This window comes from Gigantopelta aegis, chromosome 4, assembly GCF_016097555.1.
Source record: "Gigantopelta aegis isolate Gae_Host chromosome 4, Gae_host_genome, whole genome shotgun sequence".
Taxonomy (NCBI): Eukaryota; Metazoa; Mollusca; class Gastropoda; order Neomphalida; family Peltospiridae; genus Gigantopelta; species Gigantopelta aegis.
In genome coordinates this window covers 80,729,755-80,755,445 of record NC_054702.1, presented here as the reverse complement: position 1 = coordinate 80,755,445, position 25,691 = coordinate 80,729,755, and the positions used below count along the sequence as shown (strand labels likewise).

The following is a 25,691-nucleotide window of genomic DNA, read 5'->3' as shown; positions in this document are numbered from 1 at the left end:
CCCACCAACTTAGACTGTGCACTACTTCCGTAGCTTGATTTCGTCGAAATGATCTGAAATTGCTGTTGATCGTGTAAGTCGTTATTCTATTATCACAAAGCACTAGATATAGATTAACCATGTTTTATGTCCGGTACTATTTTTTTTATATAACGCTGATTAGACTTTGGAAGCCAGTCGAGTAAAACTACAGGGACGCTACCAGTAAATTGAGTAATCATTATGACCCACTTACGTGGCTTAACACTTGACCTCAAGATTGGTCATTTCGTTCCATGTTCTGAAACCATTTTCGTAGTAATTTCAGGACACAACACTCTAGGCATACGCACAAGAGACAGGACACTGTGGTATCATCAGTACACAATAAATACGGAATTGGTAAAATCGACTCTAAACCTTAACGCCCCGTACCAACACTTCCCTATCTGAATGAATAACTGACTGAATGACTAAACTTTCCTCCTCTCACCTCTGTTGATTAAAATTAGCTCTACTGGGTCTTCCAGTAGATCTAACAGCATTGTATGTACTCCCATGTCCAGGTGACATTTCATCTATAAATAACAATTTAAATATCGACCAATTACACCTAGCCTTTTATAGCGCTATTCGGGAGCATACAAATTAAAAAAATATCGGACAAGACTATTTATGCAATAGGCGAATTTGTTGGTCAATTATAACATTGAAAAACAGGGGGAAAACTGCAGTAATAAACTCTGGATTGTATACTAGTATAAACAGATTTTATCGCTATACCATCATGGGGGTTTTTCCGTCTTGATATTTGTTTTATATAAAATTTTATATTACAATTAGTTTCCGGCATACTTCGTAATTCACCCGAATCATTTCATATACCCTCGGTATAATCCCGAATGTTTTCAAATTCTTTTCAAATCACTGGCATGATTTTGCAAGTACGGTTTTGATTGGTCGAATGAAAGGTCAACTGGACATGAGCTCCAACGGGCTGCTGTTAGATCCACATGTAATAGTGGAGCTCATTTTAATTAGATTGCACGTTCACCAAACCATCTGACACAAAAGCAAAATGGCAGACGGTGAAAAACAGCTTGTATTTTGTCCTGTGCGATCTCAGCAAAATCAATATCGGTGACATCATTAGCAAATTTAAATCGCCGAAACAGAATTTCACTCGCATATGCGAGTGTTTCACTTGCAGTATTGCACCCTGATTATCCTTTTCCTTATTTTTTAAACATTTTAAATGTAAAACACTACATGCATAAAAACATTTGGGATTTCCTATGACTTAATTATTTCAAATTTTGTTTAGCTGGTGGAAGGAAAATAAATTGCAGTGCATAAAATTTGGCATGTACAATTTTGTTGTTCGTTTGTAGGTTATGCAGAACTTTGAATATCAACATAAACGGATTGCTCATGCAAAAGCTATAATCACTTATATATCCAAGTCAGTATATCCAAACATGTGTTGGCTAATATCATCAATGTTTTGAAAAATTGCATACAGTGGGAAATCCCTGACCTAGATGTATGTCATATGTGCTTGATGGTAATTTTCTAACCAGCTTTTTCACCCCATCGTTCAACGACCACCAGGGCGAGATGTAGTCTGGTGGGGGAGGGGGTTTACGATTTCAACATCTCCATTTAGTCTTTTTATCACTTTTGGCTTCACTTGCTTTGAACTTGAAAATCATCATACAAACACAACCCAAAAGGCTTCAAAACACTGGCTACGGTATTTATTGTCGACCTACTGCCCATGCAAACCAGGATATCAAGGTGGCTAGGTATGTATTACAGTCAACTCTCGTTATAACGGCCATGTTGGTACCACACAGGTCTTGCCGTTGTAACGATCGTAAAGAGTTAGCTCTCTTAGTATGACAAGTGGTTTGGCAATCATGTGTAACACTAATAAATAATAAATTAATGACACAAACAAAACAAAAAACAAACAAACAATTGTTGTTATACATCTTGAGCGTGTTTAGGATGATTTTCTTTAATAAGAGTCACTTCTCTTTTTTCACTTATCGAAATTTGCGTGTGGGTGGGTGTGATATTTTCTCCCAATAAATAGCGCATTAAAACATTTCACGATATATTGTAACTTCTAATTAACAAAAAGAGACTTGACAGGAACAACTCAACTCTGCATCAAGATATTAACAACAATACAAGTTGTTTAAAAAATCTCTACCTTGCACATCAAGCGCTGTGCGATCAGCCGTATACTAATCCGGTTGGTGCCAATCGTCTCTGGTCCGCATGCGGCCCGGTTCGGCTCAGTTTGGCAGCATATCAAAATGGGAATAAAAGTTACAGCTTTTTTAGAGCAAGGGTCTTGCAAATTAGCAGTTATACATTTGTTAGAAGATTTGTATGCCATTATAAAGATCAAGGAATGCATTAAAACAACACGCTTGTTGTCGCAAATTACTGCCGGTACCGGAAAACATTGTTTCACTATGTGCATTCATGAATAAATACTGTTTGTATCTTTTATATTACTACTGTCTTCCTTTGGTCTTTTCCAAACCTTGTTCTGTAACGTCAATTTGGATGAAGCCAAAGTCAACTGCCCATTTAGTCTTTTGATGGGGGTGGGGGGTCAGAATCAAGACTAAGTGACTTAGTCTCTCTGGCTTCAATATACAGTTGTTATGGTCCCTAAATAGTCTCGCCCGATATTTTTTTAATTTGTATGCTCCCGAATAACACTATAAAAGGCGAAGTGTAATTGGTCGATATTTAAATTGTTATTTATAGATGAAATGTCACCTGGACATGGGAGTCCATGCTGTTAGATCTACTGGTAGACCAGTAGAGCTAATTTTCATCAGATTGATTAATGGTAGACATTTTGTCATTTGACAGATTGACATTTTGGCCATTGACATTCTGTTAAATTGATTTACTTTAAAACCCATTTTGCCTATCACAAGAGTATGTACCATGTGTTACGAACATGCACTGCTGTGCGCGAGATCTCGTGCCACCATGACAGGAAAATCGTGTTCTTGTTACTATGATAGCATTTTACAGCAATTCTCAATGAATCCTACCGTCATGGTTAGGCATCGGTCTACAGGCTGGTAGGTAATGGGTTCGGATCCCAGTCGAGGCATGGGATTTTTAATCCAGGTACCGACTCCAAACCCTGAGTGAGTGCTCCGCAAGGCTCAATGGGTAGGTGTAAACCACTTGCACCGACCAGTGATCCATAACTGGTTTAACAAAGGCCATGGTTTGTGCTATCCTGCCTGTGGGAAGCGCAAATAAAAGATCCCTTGCTGCTAATCGGAAAGAGTAGTCCATGTAGTGGCGACAGCGGGTTTCCTCTCAAAATCTGTGTGGTCCGTAACCATATGTCTGACGCCATATAACCATAAATAAAATGTGTTGAGAGCATCATTAAATAAAACATTTCTTTCTTTCTTTTTCCCAATGAATCCAGACTAACATTAATAAATGTTTGTTAAATTATATTGAGGTTTTAAAATGTTTGACAAATATCATCTACATATCAATATTATACTTGTTTAAGCCTACATTGAAATTGGTTAAATATTAACAAAAGAGGTCAAAAAAGATTTTGACACTGGTCAATTTTCATGGGTCTGTCAGATTAGGACAAACAAACCTAATTTTTATATTCACAAGGTAGCTTTTAAGTTAGTTCTAGCACACAAAAAGTAAATTTTCGTATTTATGGAGAAAAGCTACGAAAATTGCTCATCTTAGATTCTCGTTTGAATATTGTTGCCCTTTAACCTTTTAATTTGTATGTGAACTATTGAAGAAAATAATTCGTGTAAACACTAAAACCACACAATGACACATCGGTTGTCTGAAAAATAATTTTTTTATGTCCTGCTACATTTTACTTACCGGTAGTCTTGGGACGTAGCCCAGTGGTAAAGTCCTCACCTGATGTATGGTCAATTTAGGATTGATCCCTGTCAAGGTTTTTTCTTGTTCCAGCTAGTGCTCCACAACTGGTCTAACAAAGGCTGGGACAAGAAATAGCCCAATGGGTCCACTTACAAGGCGAATACTTTACAACTGGGCTATGTTTTACCCTCATGCATGTATCAGTAATTATGATGCAGGCCCAACAGGAGGGGACTGTAGATTACCTCTCCATCATTCTCTCTTGTCCGTCCTTCTGTCCTACATAATTTTCCTATCTTTTTTTTTTGGACACAAGATAGTGAGCTGAAATTTTGTGCATAACTTTATCATATACTGTTACTTATAAAGCTTGACATTTATGTAGATTTACCTATTTTTTTTACACAGTTATGGCCCTTGAACTTAAAAGATACAAAAATTTGTTGGGCCCTGTAGGTGACATGTACAGTACTCTCCGAATGCTTGTTTATTTCTGTTAATAACAGCAACACAAAAAAATACTTAATGGATTTCCCTTTAATTTGTTAAGATGATAGCCACAGTCCATTTTGTGAAGAGAGAACCAATGAATTAACATGTAATGAGTAACATCAAAACTCATAACGAAACATATTAAAAGTAATACAACACAGGGATGAAGGCAACTGATGAAACAGCCAAGTTGAATCACCCGTAATTCTGCCTTTATTCTCTGTGAACTGCATTATTGATTACTTCAGATGAAACTGCAAACTTTGGCTGATCCAGTATTTTGTCTTCATCCCTATATTAGAAATGAGTTAATTTATGCAATTTGATGATAATTTGTGAAGAAACATTTTTATTTTCATAAATATTTTTGCAAAAAATGTTATGTGAGTTGTTACGGGCTTAAAACATAATACATGTAGTATGTTTTATACAAGTATATAGTTATATGCCATTTCATTGGTTCCCTTTTGCCACAAACGGGCTATAGCTTAAGTGCAAATACATACACCCACTTCACTCGTACAATTATATCCCTATCTACAACATAAAATGGTTTCAAAATATTAATTAGAATTTTATTTATATTTCAGGTTTGACAAGCATGCCTGCAAGACACAGAAAGTGCAAGTGGTCACTGAGAAGTATAAAAATTGTCAAGATTTACAAATACAGTGTGTATCGTAAACATTCACAGAGGACAACACTCAATTTAGGTTTGACTCTGCATCGGTTGGGATATTTTACTTGTGACAAATGCAAAAAGTCATTTGGGCAGAAAGCCAGTCTTCTTGTGCACAGACGGAGACACTCTAATGCAAAACCCTACAAATGTGTTAAATGTGACAAAAGGTTCATCACACAAGCTGGTTTAGTCATCCACAAAACAAGTCATGAAGTAAGGCAGGTTAAGACTGAACAGAAAAACGTTGTAAGTCGGTTTCTAAGAGGACAAAGAAGTCACAAGTCCAGACGAGTGCTGGTCATTACTCATGATTCTGCAGGACGAGAAAGTTCAACAGAATTATTTGGCAAGAATACAACAAAATCAAATAAAATCTGTCCAGCTAGAAAAGATTCATCTAATAATAAATTTGCTCACACACATGTGAAGAATAAAAAAACTGAAATGGTGAAAGATTCCAACAGCCCGAGTAAAAACAGTAAGGCAGATACCAAACAAAACACCCCCAAACGCAGATGGCTTAAGAAGCAACTAAAAGATACTACCAAAACAGAATCTTCTCTGCAAATAAGCTGTGATGATGACGTGGATGATGAAGATAGTACTGATGGTTTGTCAGTGGTGAACAATCAGTCCAAAGTTATGTCACATACTGTAGACTTGGAGAAAAGGATGGTGACCAGGTCGTTAGGGAAAAGGAAACCTCCATCGACCAATAACAGACGTGGTAGAAAACACAAGGTAGTGAAATCGAGAACTAAAACAATTGTGAACAACAGTAAGAAAGAGGATGCATCTGCAGTTGAAGATGAATTCAGTGACAGTCAGGAAGATGAGGTCAAGAAGGAAGGCAAGGTCAAGAAAGCACGTTTAAAACGAGTCTCGAAGAACCAGGCAGACTCGGCCAAGACGTCAAGGATATACCAGTGTGATGTTTGTAGTAAGATGTGCTACGACTCTTCACAGCTGAGAAGTCATCGTCGCCTTCACACTGGTGAAAAACCCTTTGTTTGCAATATCTGCAACAAAAGCTTCAGAATGAATGCCTGTCTGAATGTTCACATGAGGGTGCATACTGGAGAGAAGCCTTACCATTGCAGCACGTGTTCAAAAGACTTTAGGTATCAAAACACATTCAACAAGCATTTAGCCACACACCAGATCGATGTGGAGAAACAAGTTAAGTGTAAGATTTGCGACAGACTGTTCATGACTCGTGAAAGCCTGTGGGATCACAAGCAAAAACTTCGTAAATGTGACATATGTGCACAGTTGTTCTGTTCCTTTTCTGCGCTCAACATTCACAAACACAAAAACCATGTAGATTCATTTTCTGTGAGTGCGGCAGATGGAAAGTACTGTCAGTTTTGCACTAAAACATTCAACTCAAACTATACCTACTTCGTCCATATGCAGAAACATGCTCGAAAGGGTATGCCAATAAAATTTCCATGTCCAATATGTTCGGAATCGTTTGATACCTATGACGCTTTACGCAGTCATAGAAAATCACACTCGGTTAAACGTGATAAATGCGTTACCTGCCCATGGTCTCACTGTGGCAAAAAGTTAACAAGTCAGACCAGGCTTGACTCGCATCTTAAAAGACATGGTGACACTCAGTACCTTTGTCACAGATGTGGCATGAATTTCACCGACTGTGTGTTTTACCTTAAACACAGGAGAGCATGTTACCAGAGAATCACCAAATATGCCTGTCCCATATGTAGTAAAATCCTCAGTGGTCACTCGTCTTTGCAGAAGCACCTTTTGTCTCACAAAGGTGAAAAACCATGCCAGTGCGAGATATGTGGTGCTCGATTCAACAACAGTTCGCATCTTAAGCGACACAAGAGGATTCACGTTAGGAAAGGAGAAATGCCGCCATTCGATGATGCCACCGCTCGAGGATCCCAACAAATTGAATCGATCTTTTGTTATCCTGATGAAACGCACAGCCAAGATTTCGCTGAATATACTGTTGAAATTGGGAATGAACAGGTAGTGGCGTATTTCATTGATAAGGAAACCGAGCAAGTAGAACTGAAGACAGAAATACTGTGTGCAACAGAAAATGTTGCTAAAGCACTGGAGTAGGCAAACTCTGTGTGTTAATCTAGAAGCAGACTTTGGCGACATCTTAGTGGTGCTTAATAATACAGGGATGGGGTTTTTTTTATAATGAGGGGAAAGGTTTGTAGCGAAACGGAGGTTTTTTCCCTCAAGTTACAAAAGTTGCTTTAAAACCTAATTGATTTTTAAAAATGGTTTACAAATGTCTAATATGCCATTCTTTTTTACATAAATGATATGGATGTTTCAGAAAGGATAATTATGCGCGTGCTATTTTATAGACCCCCCCCCCCCCCCCCCCCCCCCCCCCGAATTGCGCTGTACATAATTATGTACATAGATATGTTACTAGAATATGTCTTGGGTGAAAGCTATTAGATAAAAATATACTGCTACATGTTAATTTAGTGTTGTTGGTTGTTTTTGTGTTTTTATTTCTATATATTTCGTTTTAATAGTAATTTGCTGATATGAAAAAAATGTTGTTTTGTGTTTTAATCATGGATTCACCATGTGTAAGATATGCGTATAATTCACGTCATGTTCAAATTATTTGTATTGATATTCTCTTTACTGATCAATAAATAATATTCAGTATCACAAACGTTTTGTTTAGTGTATGTCAGTGTGTGGGTGAATTTACTCTTGAACAGGGCTTTTAGATTATGATATTGCCATACCCGATGGCTAGTGAAAAACAAAATTGTTAAATGTTGCAGTTAAGTCTTATTTTGTAAATATGAATATTCTGACCTCACCCGAACCGCCATTATTAATGTTTTAAAGCTATTTAGGTGACATATCTGATTATTACTATTATTTAGTAAAATTTTATTAATTTAAGTAAAGTAGGGCTAGTGAATATTTAATTGTGGCTAGTAATTTTTTTTAATCACTGATCCCATGGCTAGTGGATTTTCAAAACATTCTAGAAGCCCTGTTGAATTTTAAGCAGATTCGCTTTTGTACAATGATAAGATTTTATGATTATCTTTATATGTGATTTAAAATAAATCACTGGGCTGATTTCTCGTGCGTGGGTTAGGTTAACGCTAGGTTTTCGTTTAGCCCAAGGAGATGGGTAGTAGAATCGATCGTTCCATGGACTAGAGTACCCCCTCGCATACAACAGATCCACCCCGTCGGTGGGCCCATTGGACTTCTAGTTCCAGCCAGTACAACACGACTGGTATATCAAAGGCCGTAGTATGTGCTATCTTGTGGTCAATCTGATTAAAATTAGTTCTGCTGGGTCTACCAGTGGATCTAACAGCATTGCGTGGACTCCCCATGTCCTGGTAACAATTCATCTATAAATAACAATTTAAATATCGACCAATTACACTTCGTATCTTATAGCGTTATTCGAGAGCATACAAATTCAAAAAATATCGGGCGAGACTTTGTGCAATAGGCGAACTTGTTGGCAGAGGCGTATCTTGTGTGTGTGTGGGGGGGGGGGGGGGGGAGGGCTGGCTAAATTTTGCGATAGTATTATATTTATTTTCATTTTTTACGACCCCCCCCCCAAGTTCCCTTGGTATTCCATCTCATGTCACTCCCCCCCCCCCCCCCCCCCCCCCCACCCACACACACACACATACACACACAAACTGGTTGGTCTATTTCAACAATGAAAAAACCCGGGGGAAAGTGCAGTAATAAACTCTGGATTGTATACTAGTATAAACTGATTTTATGGCTATACCATCACGGGGTTTTTTTTTTTTTGGGGGGGGGGGAGGGGACGTCGCCTTGAAACAAATTTTATATAAACTTTTATATTGCAATTAGTTTCCGGCATATTTCGTAATTCACCCGAATCGGCATAATCCGGAATGTTTTTAAATTCTTTTCAAATTACTGGCATGATTTTGCAATTAAGGTTTTGATTGGTCGAATGAAAGGTCAACTGGACATGAGCTCCAACGGGCTGCTTTTAGATCCACATGTAATAGTGGAGCTAATTTTAATTAGATTGGTGGGATGGTGCATATAAAAGATCCCTTGCTACTAGTGGAAAATGTAGCGAGTTTCCTATCTAAGACTATAAGTCAAAATTACCAAATGTTTGACATCCAGTCAAGGTGCTTTTGTGGTGTCGTTGAACAAAACAAACTTTCAAACAACAGACACATGACTGATACAGCAAAGGTGGTATATAAGTTGTCCTGTCTAAGAAAAAGTGAATTTCCTTCCTTTGACGGGTTTTTTAAGTGATGCAAAAAATTTATCTTTGGATAGTCTCGAATACGATTTACTAACATCAGGTTATTTTGTATAATAGACGACGAGGTAAGTTTTGTGGTCAGATCGCGTGCGTGCGTGTGTGCGTGTGTGCGTGTGTGTGTGTGTGTGTGTGTGTGTGTGTGAATCCTGATGTAACATCTTATAACAGATGTACAGTCTACTTATTTTAAAACCGTGCTACAATAATAGTAATGTTTATCTCTAATATAGATGGTTATCCCGAGTACGGACATTTGGACATAAATACGCTCTCATTACAGTCGGAGACCAAGCTATGTAATTTTCTGGCAATCACCGACCACCAAAAAGTAGTCTGAGATTTCCGCTCTAATACCACAACAATCCTATGTTTGACGTCAAATACCTTTATATAGATCATTTTCGAGTTACTTTATTTTTAAAAATTCAGATATTAATCACTAATACACACACTACAGAAAGAAACCCGACACGATATAAATCGGCGAACGTAGAATTCTGCTGTCTGGAGTTTGCCGAAGCTTAGCTGAATGTGGGTGCTGTCGGGTTTCTTTCTGTAGTGTCTACGTATATGTATATGTATACATGTATGTATGTGTACGTGTACATGTACACGTACGTGTACGTGTACGTGTACGTGTACGTGTATGTATGTATGTATGTATGTATGTATGTATGTATGTATGCAGGCGTATGTATGCGTGTGCGTGCATACAAAGACCCGATATTTGGAGTGGTGGAACACAACCTCGTGTGTGTGTGTGTGTGTGTGTTTAGCAGGGCTCACCCTAGATCAAAAATACCTGTAGCCAAAATAAGCCAAATGGAATTTGTATTAGCCATATTGAAAATGCTTTAGCCAAAATTGTATAGATTATTTATATGAACATGAAAATGCATCTTTTTCAGCTAATTTTGTACAAACTGGAATAAATCTAAATAACAAAACCGTATTACCTGATCAAAATCAAAGACAGCAATGGGGTAGGGGCAGTTAATACATTACTTCGATTTTTCAGCGGGGGGGGGGGGGGGGGGAATGCATTATCTTCAGAGTTGGAAGCCAGTACCCCGTACACCCACCCCCACTTCTAAGGCCTATGACATTAAATTAACAAACGTACAGAAATATGGGTGTGGGTAGATGTTTATGGAGGATGTTGTTTTTTCTTTCTTCCTTTTTTCCCAAATACAAAGTTGAGAGCTTTTTCATTAAATAACAATCTTTAGGTTAGCTTGAATTGCTTTATTAAAATACTTTTTTATCTTTATTTTATATAGAGTAGAAAAAAACGTACATTGTCGGCAAGTGTGTGTGTGTGTGTGGGGGGGGGGGGGGTCCTCTGGTTCATACGGGCCTAATGCGTGCTTATATGTGTATGTCTCATTGAAGATAAGAGGATTCTCTTTCAAACGACAGCCTAGATTTTACCGGCCTCGGTGGCTTCGTGGTTAGCCATCGGTCTACAGGCTGGTAGGTACTGGGTTCGGATCCCAGTCGAGGCATGGGGTTTTTAATCCAGATACCGACTCCAAACCCTGAGTGAGTGCTCCGCAAGGCTCAATGGATAGGTGTAAACCACTTGCACCGACCAGTGATCCATAACTGGTTCAACAAAGGCCATGGTTTGTGCTATCCTGCCTGTAGGAAGCGCAAATAAAAGATCCCTTGCTGCCTGTCGTAAAAGAGTAGCCTATGTGGCAACAGCGGGTTTCCTCTCAAAATCTGTGTGGTCCTTAACCATATGTCTGACGTCATTTAACCGTAAATAAAATGTGTTGAGTGCCTCGTTAAATAAAACATTTTCTTTCTTTCTTTCAAACGACAGTTCATTATCATTTCAGACAAATCAAAATGCCGTAACGATAGGCGTAAAACGCTGTAACCTATAAATGTAAATCGTTCAAATGTTATAACAGACAAAGATGCATTTTATGATATTTTAAGGCAATATATTAACAATAAATGCTAGCATATAATGTAAACACATATTTGCATTACGACAACACTGAAATTGGGCAGGGTAGCAAACTTTGATGTGTATCTATTTTAACATGCAATATTGAATGACACTGAATATAATGGTATTTTAAGCTGCCTTACACAATACTTTGCATAAAATCAAACATTCAGATACATGTAATATCTGAGTGCTTTTCAATAATGAAATATGCAAATTATATACTAGTATATGCGATACTCACTCCCACCTCTGCTTCGGATACCCATATCATGGCAACATTGTTTCAATGTTTCAAGTTTGATGTTGCACAAGGATGCACAAATCTGAGCTCACTTCAATGCAAGAAGGAGGAAAACCCATCAAATGAGCAAGTCTCGCAAAACTTGTGGAACTTGCTATAATTACTGCATTAGGCCTACTGACAAGACTATTTAGTGCAAGGACAACTGAAAAGCTGGGTGAAATCAGAAACCGTGGTACGAGACCATATAAAAATAATTCCACTTCCGTGATTAACTTCTGTTGGACAGAAAGAACGAAAAGCATTGTTTTTATTCATGATTTTGTTTAATGCACATATTTGTAGAAACAGGTGTAAACTTATATTGTGACTGTTGTCCTAGTATGTCAGTGTTTGAGCCAGTAACTGAGTAGCTTGAGTAAGTGTGTTAGTGATGCCTGGCGTTTCGTTCCTAAGCTAATTTGCCCCCCCCCCCCCCAAAAAAAAACCCCCAACTTGTTCTTTGTTTCAACGGCACCACTAAAGCACTTTTGATTTATTAATCATTAATTATTATCAAACAAAAAACCCACGAAATAAGCAAACCACCGTAACACGTTCTGGGTCGGGTTTTTTTTTTTGGGGGGGGGGGGTTTAAGGGTGTGAGCTGGGGAGATCATTTTGGGGTTTTAGAAGGAAAAAAACAGCAAATGTTCAGCACAATGTTTTTAATAATACATATTATTCATAGTTTATGGTTTATTATACCCCACAGCACATCATGAAATTATTTCTGTTAAATGTGCATTACTTTTGACTGGAGCGGGACATAGTCCAGTGGTAAAGCAATCACCTGATGTTGATCCCTGTTGGTGGGCCCATTGGGCTATTTCTTATTCCAGCCAGTGCATCAAGACTGGTATATCAAAGGTCGTGGTGTGTGCTATCCTGTCTGCGGGATGGTGCATATAAAAGATCCCTTGTTATTAATGGAAAAAGCAGGTTTCCTCTCAGAATTACCAAATGTTTGACATCCACTAGAGCACATTGATTTATTACAGAGCTCGGTCTTAGCGATAGCCCAGGGTGTTTTGGCTACCAAATGTTTGCTCTGGCTACCAGATGTCTAAACCTGGTAGTCCACTGGGCTACTAGATATTTGTTTTACACGTCCAGTTGTAACTCTGCAATCAACAGTTACAAGTGTGTATTTCACGGTATATTTCTCATGATTTTAAAAATCCTGACACATGTTATTTTAAATTTTAAGGTCAAGGCCTGTATTAATTATCTGCTATTGGATGTCAAACATATGGTCATTTTTGACAGTCATAGAGGAAACAAGCAACATTTTTCCATTAGTAGCAGGGGATCTTTTATATGCACCTTCCCACAGACAGGATAGCACATACCAAGGCCTTTGATATACCAGTCGTGGTGCACTGGCTGTGACGAGAAAGCCTAATGGGCCCACCGACGGGGATCGATCCCAAACCGACTGCACATCAAGCAAGCGCTTTATCATTGCTACGTCCTGCCTACATGATAATTAGTAAATCAATGTGCTCTGTATGTGTCTTTTACCAAAACAAACTTTTGCTTTGAGCTAGGCAAGTGCAGGGCTTGAACTTAATGACGGTACTGATGGCAATTGCCGTCATTGCAATATGAATTGCTGTCAGTGAGGGGCTGATGGATAAAAATAATTGCTGTCGGTTGAAGGGACTATTTTGGTTTTTTGTATTTGTTGCAAAAGTTAACAATTTAAAATTGCCATAGGTGGGCTCAAAATTGCTGTAGCTGACAAATGTTTAACTTTGATCCCTGCAAGTGGTTGCTAGGACACCTACATTTATAGTCTATAGCAAGAATAGTGTATTGTACACCTTGAAACATATGGCCTGTATTATGAAATATGTTTGCCAATTTCAGTTGATACATGTATTTGGCAAATAACAGCTGTACTCAATATATAATGCTTTCTGTATACACATGCTAAATTTGAATTGTTTATTTTGCAGGTTCCATAACAATGGGTGTAAGACATACATGTAGGTGGTCACTGATGTGCATCAGAATTGTTAAGATCTACAAATGTGGTGTGTGCCATAAACATGTACAGAGGACCAATAGTCTCGGTTGCTCAAGTGCTGTTACTCAGAGTGTGGCTGGCAATCAAGTGGGTTGCTTTAGATGTAGAGGTTGTGAAAAATCTTTTAGACAAAAAGCCAGTCTTCGTGTGCACAGACGGAGACACTCGGATGCAAAACCCTACAAGTGTGTTACATGTAACAGAGGGTTTGTCACACAGGCTGGCTTAGTGATTCACAAGGCAGGTCATGAAATGAGACAGTTTAAGACTAAAAATCTTGGTCATAATAATATTACAGTTTCTGATCACACTGAACATCAAAACCAGAACGAAGAAAGTCAGATTTGTAACAGACTTAAATCTCAAAACCTTGAAAGTCAGTTTCTTAAAGTAGAAATAGGTGACGAGTCCAAAAGAGTGTTGGTCATTACTCAGAATTCTACAGGAGATAAAAATTCAGCTGAAACATTTGATGTGCTGCTAAGAAATTCAAATGCAGTTCTATCCCCAGCACAAAATGTCAAACAAGAAGATATTAATACCAATAGTTCCTTGGCCTGGATGAGAAGAAATGAAAGTGATATTCAAAATGAAAGAACTGTGGTTAAGAAAACATTATTGATCACTGGTGATAACAGTTCTTTTATTTTCAAAAATGAACCAGAAGTTAGTGAGAATAACAAAACTTCATCACAAATCGAATGTGAGGCCAGCACTAGTTACAATGATGATCTTGATAATGCATGTTATGGCCCTTCAGATTTCTCCCATAATGTCTCAGTAAAAGAAAAACACCAGAAGTCGGTAGAAACATGTAGTTCAAAATTAGTTAAAATGCTGGAAAAGAACAAAATTAATGATAATAAAGACATGCACTGCACAAGATGGAAAACAAAATCATGTGTACAAAAAGAATTGTCACAGCATATTTTTGTGGGTCACAGAATAATGACAAGGTCACTTGTGAAGAAGGAAAAGCAGTCGACCAATACAAAGAGTTACAGAAATATGAAGAGATGTCAAAGTACTCCAGAAATGAAGTCTAATGACAAGGTAAAGAAATCTAAGACACAGAAAGTTATTGGCAGTGTACAAAAGTGTTCAAATTCATGCGTTAAGCACGTCCTAAAAACAGATGAGGTCAGTAAATCACCATCTGAATATGACCTTAAAACCCCAGGAAAACAGTCAAAGTTGTTCCAGTGTGATCTTTGTAAGAAGATGTGCAATGACTCTTCTAAACTGAAAGATCATCTCCGACTTCACACCGGAGAAAAACCCTTCACTTGTAATATCTGCAACAAAAGCTTCAGAATGAAGGCCTGTCTGAAAATCCACATGAGAGTGCATACTGGAGAAAAACCCTTCCGTTGTGGCACATGCGCAAAGGAATTTAAGTATCATAACACTTTTAACAGACATTTAGCCACACATCAGTCAAATACTGATAAACAAATTAGCTGTAAGAATTGTGAAAAACAGTTCATGAGTCGTGAAGGTTATTGGGATCACAGTAAAAAAAGGCAGAAATGTGACACATGTTCACAGTTATTCTGTACCATTTCTGCATTAAATGTTCATAAGCAAAAAAATCATGTGGAAGCTTTTTCTGTGTCTAAAACAGATGGGAAAGATTGCCAGTTCTGCAAAAAAACATTCAAGTCGAACTATAATTTCTTTGTCCATATGCAAAGACATTCTCGAAAGGGTATGCCAATAAGATTCCCATGTCCAATTTGTTCAGAATCTTTTGACAGTTATGACCTGCTACGTGTACACAGAAAAAAACACTCTGTAAAACGTGACAAGTGCGTTAGGTGTCCATTGCCTCACTGTGGCAAAATGCTAACCAGTCAGACTAGACTAAATTTGCATCTCAAAAGACACAATGGTGAAACTCAGTACCTCTGTCATAGATGTGGCATGCGCTTCACTGACTGTGTGTTTTATCTTAAACATAGAAGAGCGTGTTACCAGAAAATAAATACACACGATTGTGCCATATGTGGAAAGGTCCTAAGTGGGTACACCGCTTTACATAGGCATATTTTGTCTCACAAGGGAGAAAAACCATGTCAGTGCGAAATCTGCGGTGCTCGATTTAACAACAGTTCCCACCTCAGGCGACACAAGCGGATTCATGTACGAAAAGGAGAAATGCCTCCCTTTGAAGGCGAAACCATACCAGAAACTGTATCTGTGGAATCGGCATTGTGTTATTCCAATGCAACACAAGCCCAAAACTACACAGAGTATACTACGTCTGTTGATATTGGGAATGAACAGGTGGTGACGTATATTGTCAAGCAGGAAAATGGCACTACGTGCATATCAACAGAGGAGATACCTGTACACCTGCAGACCGAACTGATGTGTGCAACATCAAATGTTGCCCAGGAACTGGAAGACGCAACTTGTCTCTTTAATTCCTAATGTAAAATCCATTTGAAAAGTCACATATCAAACATGATATTTTGGTTGTATGAACTATTTGTTTATTCTATTAAATTAGTTATTGGGGCATTCTGTCTTGTTTATTCTATTAAATTAGTTACTGGGGCATTCTGTGTCAAATCAGTGACTTTCAGGACACATGTTCTTTTATTCAATCTGTTAGCCAAGATTTAAAATATCTATTTCGACTCTTTGAGATACAGGTCGTTGAAATTTTATCCTAACGGGGTATCATCCATTATCATCAAACTGTAGAAAAAATAGGGTGGGTTTTTTTTTTACGGTGGATATTATATGCCAAATATCAAATAAAGTTAACTCATCAAAAGTTGTAGTTTGACATTGATGACATGAAATGCTCACTATATACATAATGGTACCTTGTGAATGGAATTGAGATGTTGAACAAACTTTATGTCCGTGACTCCGCGTTCTTAACATGACTGTAAATGCTTTTCTGTTTTCATTCGAATAAAACTGGAGAGTATATATGAACGAAATATTTAATTGAAATGGAGTGCTTTATGTGTGAATGTAGAAAAGAAAATTAAAGTGAAAAAAGTAATGGAAAGTAAGTCACAGATTTGGGTAGAAGACAAAGTTGTAGGAAAAACAAAACAAAACCCGTCACAAATCAGTATAAATAGGCCCTAATGTGTTTTGAAGTATATATTTACATACAAACACGTTTTGTGCCGCGGACTTTTTTTAGTTGTAGGGGCGGGATGTAGCCCAGTGGTAAATTGTTCGCCTTGTGCGCAGTCGGATTAGGGTCGATCCCCGTCGGTGTGCCCAATGGACTATTTTTTTGTTCCAGCCAGTGAACCACGACTGGCATATGAAAGGCTCTTGGAATTACCAAACGTTTGACATTCAATAGCTGATGATTAATAAATCAGTTAATGTGCTCTATTGGTGTTTTTCTCGTTCCAGCCAATGCACCACGACTGGAATATCAAAAGCCATTGTGTGTGCTATCCTGTCTGTGGGATGGTGCATATAAAAGATCCCTTACTATTAATGAAAAAAAGGTGGCGGGTTTCCTGTTTTAAGACCATCGGTGTACGGGTTCCCGTTTTAGGGGTGGGGGGGGGGGGCTGGTTTTTGCCCGAATTAAACGAAAATGCCCGAATCTGGATAACAATATTTATTCATATATTACCATTTCTACCAAACAGACACCGGCCTCGGTGGCGTCGTGGCAGGTCATCGGTCTACAGGCTGGTAGGTACTGGGTTCGGATCCCAGTCGAGGCATGGGATTTTTAATCCAGATACCGACTCCAAACCCTGAGTGAGTGCTCCGCAAGGCTCAATGGGTAGGTGTAAACCACTTGCACCGACCAGTGATCCATAACTGGTTCAACAAAGGCCATGGTTTGTGCTATCCTGCCTGTGGGAAGCGCAAATAAAAGATCCCTTGCTGCCAATCGGAAGAGTAGCCCATGTAGTGGCGACAGCGGGTTTCCTCTCAAAATCTGTGTGGTCCTTAACCATATGTCTGACGCCATATAACCGTAAATAAAATGTGTTGAGTGCGTCGTTAAATAAAACACTTCTTTCTTTCTTTTTTTCTACCAAACAGCTGTACAGGGTTGCAAACAAATCACTACGCAATTATACTATTATATGCATTTTCCCAGAATATCTCTATAATTTTTGCCCGAATTGTGGTTTCAGCACTAGGCAGGCAGTTGCCCCTGCCACCCTGTCTCGTACACTTATGTCTAAGACTGTCCAAATTACAAAATGTTTCACATCCAATAACCAGTTATTAATAAATTAGTGTGCTCTAGTGGTGTCGTTAAATATAGGCGTACGACATGGGGGTAATGGAGCAACTCCTCAAATTCGGGAAACAACGATAGATATTCGAAAAAAAAATGTGCTAATCTAATAATTTTTTACCATGTATTTCCATCATTCTACACGCAGAAATAGTTGTAACTTTACTTTTTCTTAATTACAAGGGTTGAAATAGAGCATGTAACGGTCAAGTAATTAATGATACAACTACGTTGTGTGTGTGTGTGGGGGGTGTAGACCCGTACACGGGCAAGTGGAGGGGGTGGGGTTGGGGCGGTGCCCAAATTTTATTTTACCAAAGGTCCACATTTCTTCTATCAAATTAAAATAATGTTATATAAACGGGTGATGTTTGTTTGTTTTGTTTTTGTTTTTTTTTGGGGGGGTGTTGCCATTGTTTGTCCCATTACGAGGAATTCGACACCCCCACCCCCACCACCACCCACACACACACCCCATTAAAGGTCCTGCGTACGAGCCTGGTGTGCTAATCAAACGTCCAGAGTTAATTTAGGGTTCATCTGCAAAATGTCTAGCAGTTGTTGTTTTTGTGGGTTTTTTAAATCATAATTGTGTCAAAAGGTTAACTTCAAAAAATAAACTCTGCAAGAGTTTTGGGTATGGCGCCATAACCGTTTTACCCTCTGGTAGAAACCCTGTCTGGGACGCCGTGTACGTGGACGGAGTTGTCACTCAATGATGTCGCACGTATTCGATGGGAGAAAATTCAAAGGGTCAAAGCTCAGGGTTGGTGGGGTGGGTTTATGTAGATAAATTGTATAATCACAGTTCATTCTATACTTATACCCCTATTTATTTTGAATACCATTTATTGACAGCAGGTGCATACCCCAAAACATACACATGCACACGCACGCACGCACAATGTGGTAGGAATATGGTACATGACCTATGCCTCTCTTGGTGGATCTTCCCTGACCTGTAGTACTGGTATATCCTGCTTGACACTGAATCACAGTGATGTTCCTTCTGGGTCATTTTGCTGTCTAACCCGAAGGTTGGGGAGGGTCACCTACTATACCGTGGGGTTCCTTAAACGATATGCCAATTGATGTCACGGGCTGTCAGGGCAGTAGATTAGTTGTTAGCAGTGACGGATCCAGTGTCAAATCGAGCAGGATTCACGAGGCTGTGAAGGGCGTGTGGTAGTAATATTGCATTTTTAAAATATTGTCACAACAGGCAGGGGTAAATGCAATCAACACATCTCTGAAACAGTGGAAGAAGGAAGGAAATGTTTTATTTAACGACGCACTCAACACATTGCATTGGCGTATGAAGCGGGGGGGGGGGGGGGGGGGGTGCCCCCCCCACTTTTCAGATGTTTTGCTTTATAATAGTGTAATTTTGTGTAAATATAAAAGTGTGCCCCCCCCCCCCCCCCCCACACACACACACACTTTGTGGCACCTTCCTACGCCACTGCATTTTATTTACGATTATATGGGATCAGACATGGTTAAAGACCACACAGATATTGAGGAAGAATACCCGCTGTCGCCACTTCATGGGCTACTCTTTTTGATTAGCAGCAAGGGATCTTTTATATGCACCATCACACAGACAGGATAGTACATACCACGGCCTTTGTTACACCAGATGTGGAGCACTGGCTGGAAAGATAAATAGCCCAATGGGGCCACCGACGGGGATCGATCCTAGACCGACCGCGCATCAAGCGAACGCTTTAAACTGGGCTACGTCTAGCCCCCCCCCCCCCCCCCCGCTTAAAAGAGGCACCTACTAATAGTATTGAGAAGTACACTTGTTAGCAACGTATTATCTACCTATATATGGTAAACTTCACCAAAATTATCAAGCTGACCATTTTAAACGTGTTCCCCAGTACCGCTCCAGCCAGTGCACCACGACTGCTACATCAAAGGTTGTGGTATCCAAGGACAGGACTCAGGAGAGACATGCCCGAAACCTTGGTGGTATATGGGCATGTTAAAACAATTCATAGTCAAGGTCAAAGTTATTCCCAAAAAAGACGATTTAGGAAAATCTTAATGGGATTCCTAATTTAGGTGCTTGCTCAATGTGTTGAGCCAAGACTAGTGTAATACAAAATAGGTAGATGGGGTCAGAGCAGGCTTGTGACACTTAAAGGCGCAGACCCTAGTTTTAACCCGTAAATATGGACACTAACTTTGGTTAAGTTACAAACCTCTAACACATTTGGATAACGTTACAAGAGAGTGAAACAAGAGTCTTGTGACGTTGAAACGGTGAAATATTGTTAAAAATATACTAAAACTGTACTCCATAACTGTTATTTCTCAGACACACGTGCGTTTTTAAAAATATGAAAAATGTATTTTGTGGTATTAGAAACACCAGGATGACCAGAAACACTTCGGTTGTACGGAAATGGGTTATCTAAACAATAAAATATAAGTAATGTTTGATTTCAGTGATCATAAACGGCTCTAATAATGAAAAATATGCCGTATTACAATATTAGTGTTTATCCCTTTAATTTTTTCCAAAGGGACCCCTGTGACACCTTCGATCCGCGCCTGGTTAGTATAGTTAGTGAGAGAGTAGTCGGTGGCCTTACACCTACTCATTGACTCATACTGGTGCCAGTACCATAGATTCGGTGGCCACCACACCACCGAGGCCAGTAAACCAAACTTTAACCTTCTATTTCTCAGTTCGTTTCTTTTTTATGTTGGGTTTTATGAAATATTCAGATTTCTTAAACTGGTATCTCTGTCATGCATTTAGTAATATAGTAATCAAGCGTAACACGAAAACAATTTGCTTCTAGTATTGGTAATTTAATGTTTTTTTGTCTTATTATTTTTGTTGTTTTTTTACTAAGTGGTTTCCATTCCCCAATTCGATGTACGACCTGGTTATTTAATATGAATGTCTATAAAATATTTATTTTAGTTGTTTGGAATTTGGTTAGTTTATGAACGATTATATTAACAATAACACTCCAACCTATCATTGAAATATATCGTGCCATAACTTAACAAGTTTACATGGTATCCTGTTTTCGTTAGAGTTGCAAGTACATGAATACTTTTATGTCCCTACTGGCAAAACAATAATTATAAAACACTCATTTGAATTTCACTTGCGTAATACTGAATCGGTGGTAGTGCACGGGGCACGTTATGTAATACTAATAGCCCGAGTACTCTGACTGTAAGAGAGCTATCTAGACGGACATTTGGACATAAATACGCTCTCATTACAGTCCGAGACCAAGCTATGTATTTTTGGGGCAATTCCCGACAACAAAAAAGTTGGCAAAGATTTCCACTCTAATATCACAACAATCCTATGTTTGACGTTAAATATTTTTTACATCGATCATTTTCGAGTTAACTGATTAAAAAAAAATCCACATATTAATCACTAATACAAATCCGACAGCACCCACATTCAGCTACGCTTCGTGACACTCCGTCACAAGAATTACAAAGCTCGGTGACGTAGATCATGTGATCGCCCACTGGGTGATTCTGCCTAGTAGACGGAATGGTAGCCCGAGTACTCTGACTGTAAGAGAGTTAGACGGACATTTGGACATAAATACGCTCTCATTACAGTCAGAGACCAACCTATGTATTTTTTTGGCAATTCCTGACAACCAAAAAGTTGGCAAAGATTCCCGCTCTAATACCACACCAATCCTATGTTTGACATCAAATACCTTTACATCGATCATTTTCGAGTTAACTGATAAAAAAAAATCCACATATTAATCACTAATATACCTACTACAGAAAGAAATCCGACAGCACCCATATTCAGCTACGCTTTGGCAAACTCCGGACAGCAGAATTCTAAGTTTGCCGACCTATATCGTGACGTTGCGTCACATGATCGCCCACTCAGCCATTCCGTCTACTAGGTGGAATAGCCCAGTGGGCGATCACGTGCTCTACGTCTCGAAATAGGTCGCCAAGCTTTATAATTATGGCGACGGAGTGTCACAAAGCGTAGCTGAATGTGGGTGCTGTCGGATTTCTTTCTGTAGTATGTATATTAGTGATTAATATGTGGATTTTTTTTTTTATCAGTTAACTTGAAAATGATCGATGTAAAGGTATTTGACTTCAAACATAGGATTGGTGTGGTATTAGAGCGGGAATCTTTGCCAACTTTTTGGTTGTCAGGAATTGCCAAAAAAATACATAGGTTGGTCTCTGACTGTAATGAGAGCGTATTTATGTCCAAATGTCCATCTAGCTCTCTTACAGTCAGAGTACTCGGGCTAACGGAATGGCTGAGTGGGCGATCATGTGACGCAACATCACGATATAGGTTGGCGAACTTAGAATTCTGCTGTCCGGAGTTTGCCGAAGCTTAGGTGAATGTGGGTGCTGTCGGGTTTCTTTTTGTAGTGTGTGTATTAGTGATTAATATGTGGATTTTTTTAATCAATTAACTCGAAAATGATCGATGTAAAAGTATTTAACATCGAACATAGGATTATTGTGATATTAGAGCGGAAATGTTTGCCAACTTTTTGGTTGTCGGGAAATGCCAAAATATACATAGCTTGGTCTCTGACTGTAATGAGAGCGTATTTATGTCCAAATGTCCGTCAAGCTCTCTTACAGTCGGAGTACTCGGGCTAGTTATGTAAATACTTTTCTTAAGAACCACACATTCTAAGACTACGTGACATGTCCCTTCAGACTAAATCGGTGGTAGAAGATGAGCATAAACGAATTCACCAAAATTTGTGGACTATTTGTAGTCTCGAACATGCCTGTATGTACCATACATACATACATACATACATACATACATATATACATACATATAAATTATGAGATAAATAAACTGAGATAAATAAATTGAAAAGTGGTAACTTTGCCCCCTTAACTTGTATTGCATTTTATTTGGGGGGGGGGGGGGTGCCAAATAAAACACTTCTTTTAATTTAGGCCTATATAAATATAAACAAAATATAAGAGATGCCCTATCCAGTGCTAAAACCATAATGGGTCAACAAAGTACATTCAGCCTTCTGAACATACATGTACCACTTACTATTTCAACAGTTGGAACATTATGGAAATGTTTGTAGCCAGGGGATTCGGAAGACAAAAAGTCATTCTGATTGTGATTTGAAATGTAATTTATTAAGACAGGCATGTGTGTAGGAATTTATTCAGGGAGGGGTCCAAACTGGCGAGTAAAGTTTCTAAGGAGAAAGGGGTCGAGGCATTCTGAACCAGAAAAAACATTTTAAAAAACAAACAAAAATGGCTTGATGCAGGGGAGGGAGGAGGGCCGAGGGGGTGTTGTGGGGTTGACCCCTGAAACCACCCTGTACACACGCCTACGAGACCAAACGAAACCTTGATTAGGCAGTCTGTTGTGTGAAATAAATTCACACATTTATATAGCTAAATGGCCTGACAGTCACATCTACTCAGAATTACTAGTCTGGGGGATTTCTAGGTATTTTTCTACTGTGTATTTGCATTATTAAATCCATATAATTTGTATTGTTTCAGATTCAAGATTGTACTTATACAAGAAGATTGGTGTAATAAAAAGAAGAAGAAAAATAGTATCACAATATCAAAGAACACAAAATACTGAAAGTGTGCCTGCACTGAACAAAGATAAATATGCCAACTACATAAACACAATGAAGATATGATTAGTGTTGTTTCAACTTTGTTAAATATTTGCTAAGTCACACTTGCAAAGTGGAACCCAGTCCTCTTCTGGTCTAGAAAGCACAGTGAAAAATCAGTTTCCATAATTGCTGTGTTTGATCCCTTATTGGAAGACTGTAAACCTAGTGTACATATGTATGTGAATTAATTAGAGCACAGAGCAGCAACCCATTTATAAGGATGCAAACAAGGTCACCTGTACAAAAGAAAATAATAGTTTCGGTACCGACACGTACCAGGATGCGGACACGGTCATACACACAAAAGCAGATGGCAGATCAGCCATCAACAGAGTTGCAGCAAGTATCTGTCGACAAGGCATCCACTAGTAATCGTAATATGCATGATTACTATAGAAAGACTGTGGTTGTTGACAGTGTAGTTAACGGAAATGAAGCCTATGAGGCTGAAGCAAGTAAAGAGACCAAAGATCGTTGCAAGGAACATCTTCCATGTTCAGCTAAGCATGTGACTGAAACAGATTTTGATAATCATAAAAGTGTGCACAGTATGAAAAAATCCATGTTGTCCAAGTGTGTTCTGTGCAATAAAATGACTCCCTCATCTTCTAAAAAGAAAACTTGTCTTGACGTTAATACTAATAAAAAAACGTTTCTGTGTAACATTTGTGCAACCAGCAATGAAAGTGTAAGTAGAGAGTTCGCACAACTGGAATCACCTTCTGGAAAATGCAAAACAGAATGTAATGAGGATATAAATTGTACGATTTGCAACAAATATTTTAACAACCAAAACGATCTGCATGCTCACAGCAGCAGATCTAAAAAGTGCAACACTTGCTCAGAGTTTTTTTGCACAGTTTTGGACTTGAAACGTCATAAAAGGAAACATGACATAAAATACTCTTGTTCATATTGCACTAAGACAACACCATACCTGAGAAATTACACGGAACATGTGGATAGACATATTAGAAAAGGCATAACTGTCGCATACGAATGTGCACACTGTTCAGAATCCTTTGATGGTTCAGAACTACTAAGAATTCACAACCAGACTCATAAAACAAAACATATTCCGACCATCCCTTGCCCGTGGAAACATTGTAACAAGAAATTCACATGCCAGAGTAGACTTAACCAGCATGTTAAAAGACACAATGGAGAAAAGGTTTATCTTTGTAGCAGGTGTGGAATGTTGCTGACCGACTGTATACTGTACAAGAAACACAGAAGCACGTGTCGACAGCGTTTTATCAAACTTGCATGCAAGTTGTGCGGTAAAGAATGTGGTGGTTATTCAGCATTGAAAACACACACCCGCACACACACAGGAGAGAAACCATTTCAGTGTGATACCTGTGGTATGCGTTTCAAAATCAATCACCACTTGAAGCGCCACAAACAGATTCATTTAAGAAAGGATGCAAAACCAGTCTTTCAGAATTGTGGCACACAGACACCCGTGAAAGTTAAAGTGGAGAAAACATCACAAGATCTGATTAAGACTGAATCTGCAGAACAGACACTTGATGTAGCTAACTTGGTACACACTAATGGCTATGATGATGTTGACAATGATGGTGATAATGATGGTGATAGCTCCACTTACACTTTTATTAATGTGAAGAGAGAACCAGTGGTATATTATGTTAGTGAGAATAATGTGTCCCTTTTGGCTGGAGAAGTCATGCATGTAGTAGCTGGTTCACAAACTCTAGAAGGTACCAGTATGCTGGGAGCAGAAATAGCACAAGAAGTTGTACTAAATTCTTTTGAAGTTGTCCATAATTAATCAATCATTAATGTTATAGTACATGTAGCATATGTCTTTGTTCACCGAGAGACATTTCAGGTTGAAAATGTAAAATTTGAAAGTAGATGTTTAGTCTTACTTGTGTATTGTAGTAAACAAATGGTTTACAAAAGCAAAAGTTGTTATTACAATATATCACCAGTGACATCTCCCAAGTATTGTTAAATAGCAGACTAACCATAGCAAAAAAAGCAGGGTGGGAACTTGTAAGCTAGTTAAAAACTGAAATGTCTTGTATTGTTTTGGGATATATTCTATTTGAAGTATCAGGAAGAAAACGCCAAACACAAATATGATAAAAATGTTAATTTTATTTACGGTTTAATTATTGT

The 25,691-nt window shown here is 38.5% G+C and overlaps 3 protein-coding genes across 3 annotated transcripts; all 3 read left to right on the top strand.

The window, feature by feature from the left end:
• Nucleotides 1-4: 4 nt before the first annotated feature.
• LOC121371199 (zinc finger protein 62-like) lies at nt 5-7,738 on the top strand. Its single transcript, XM_041496906.1, has 2 exons — nt 5-73; nt 4,974-7,738. Exon 2 carries the CDS (start codon nt 4,985-4,987, stop codon nt 7,160-7,162), a length of 2,178 nt encoding a protein of 725 aa, XP_041352840.1. The 5' UTR covers nt 5-73; nt 4,974-4,984; the 3' UTR covers nt 7,163-7,738.
• Nucleotides 7,739-11,853: 4,115 nt separating this feature from the next.
• Nucleotides 11,854-16,164, top strand: LOC121371198 (gastrula zinc finger protein XlCGF48.2-like). The gene is made up of 2 exons (XM_041496905.1): nt 11,854-11,990; nt 13,573-16,164. Exon 2 carries the CDS (start codon nt 13,584-13,586, stop codon nt 16,074-16,076), a length of 2,493 nt encoding a protein of 830 aa, XP_041352839.1. The 5' UTR covers nt 11,854-11,990; nt 13,573-13,583; the 3' UTR covers nt 16,077-16,164.
• Nucleotides 16,165-20,714: 4,550 nt separating this feature from the next.
• LOC121372306 (zinc finger protein 120-like) lies at nt 20,715-25,471 on the top strand. Its single transcript, XM_041498600.1, has 2 exons — nt 20,715-20,776; nt 23,416-25,471. Exon 2 carries the CDS (start codon nt 23,764-23,766, stop codon nt 25,336-25,338), a length of 1,575 nt encoding a protein of 524 aa, XP_041354534.1. The 5' UTR covers nt 20,715-20,776; nt 23,416-23,763; the 3' UTR covers nt 25,339-25,471.
• Nucleotides 25,472-25,691: the final 220 nt, after the last annotated feature.

Excerpts from the sequence above, each read along its gene's own strand:
- LOC121372306 (XM_041498600.1), top strand. The coding sequence starts at position 23,764 with ATGCAAACAAGGTCACCTGTACAAAAGAAAATAATAGTTTCGGTACCG.
- LOC121371198 (XM_041496905.1), top strand. The coding sequence starts at position 13,584 with ATGGGTGTAAGACATACATGTAGGTGGTCACTGATGTGCATCAGAATT.
- LOC121371199 (XM_041496906.1), top strand. The coding sequence starts at position 4,985 with ATGCCTGCAAGACACAGAAAGTGCAAGTGGTCACTGAGAAGTATAAAA.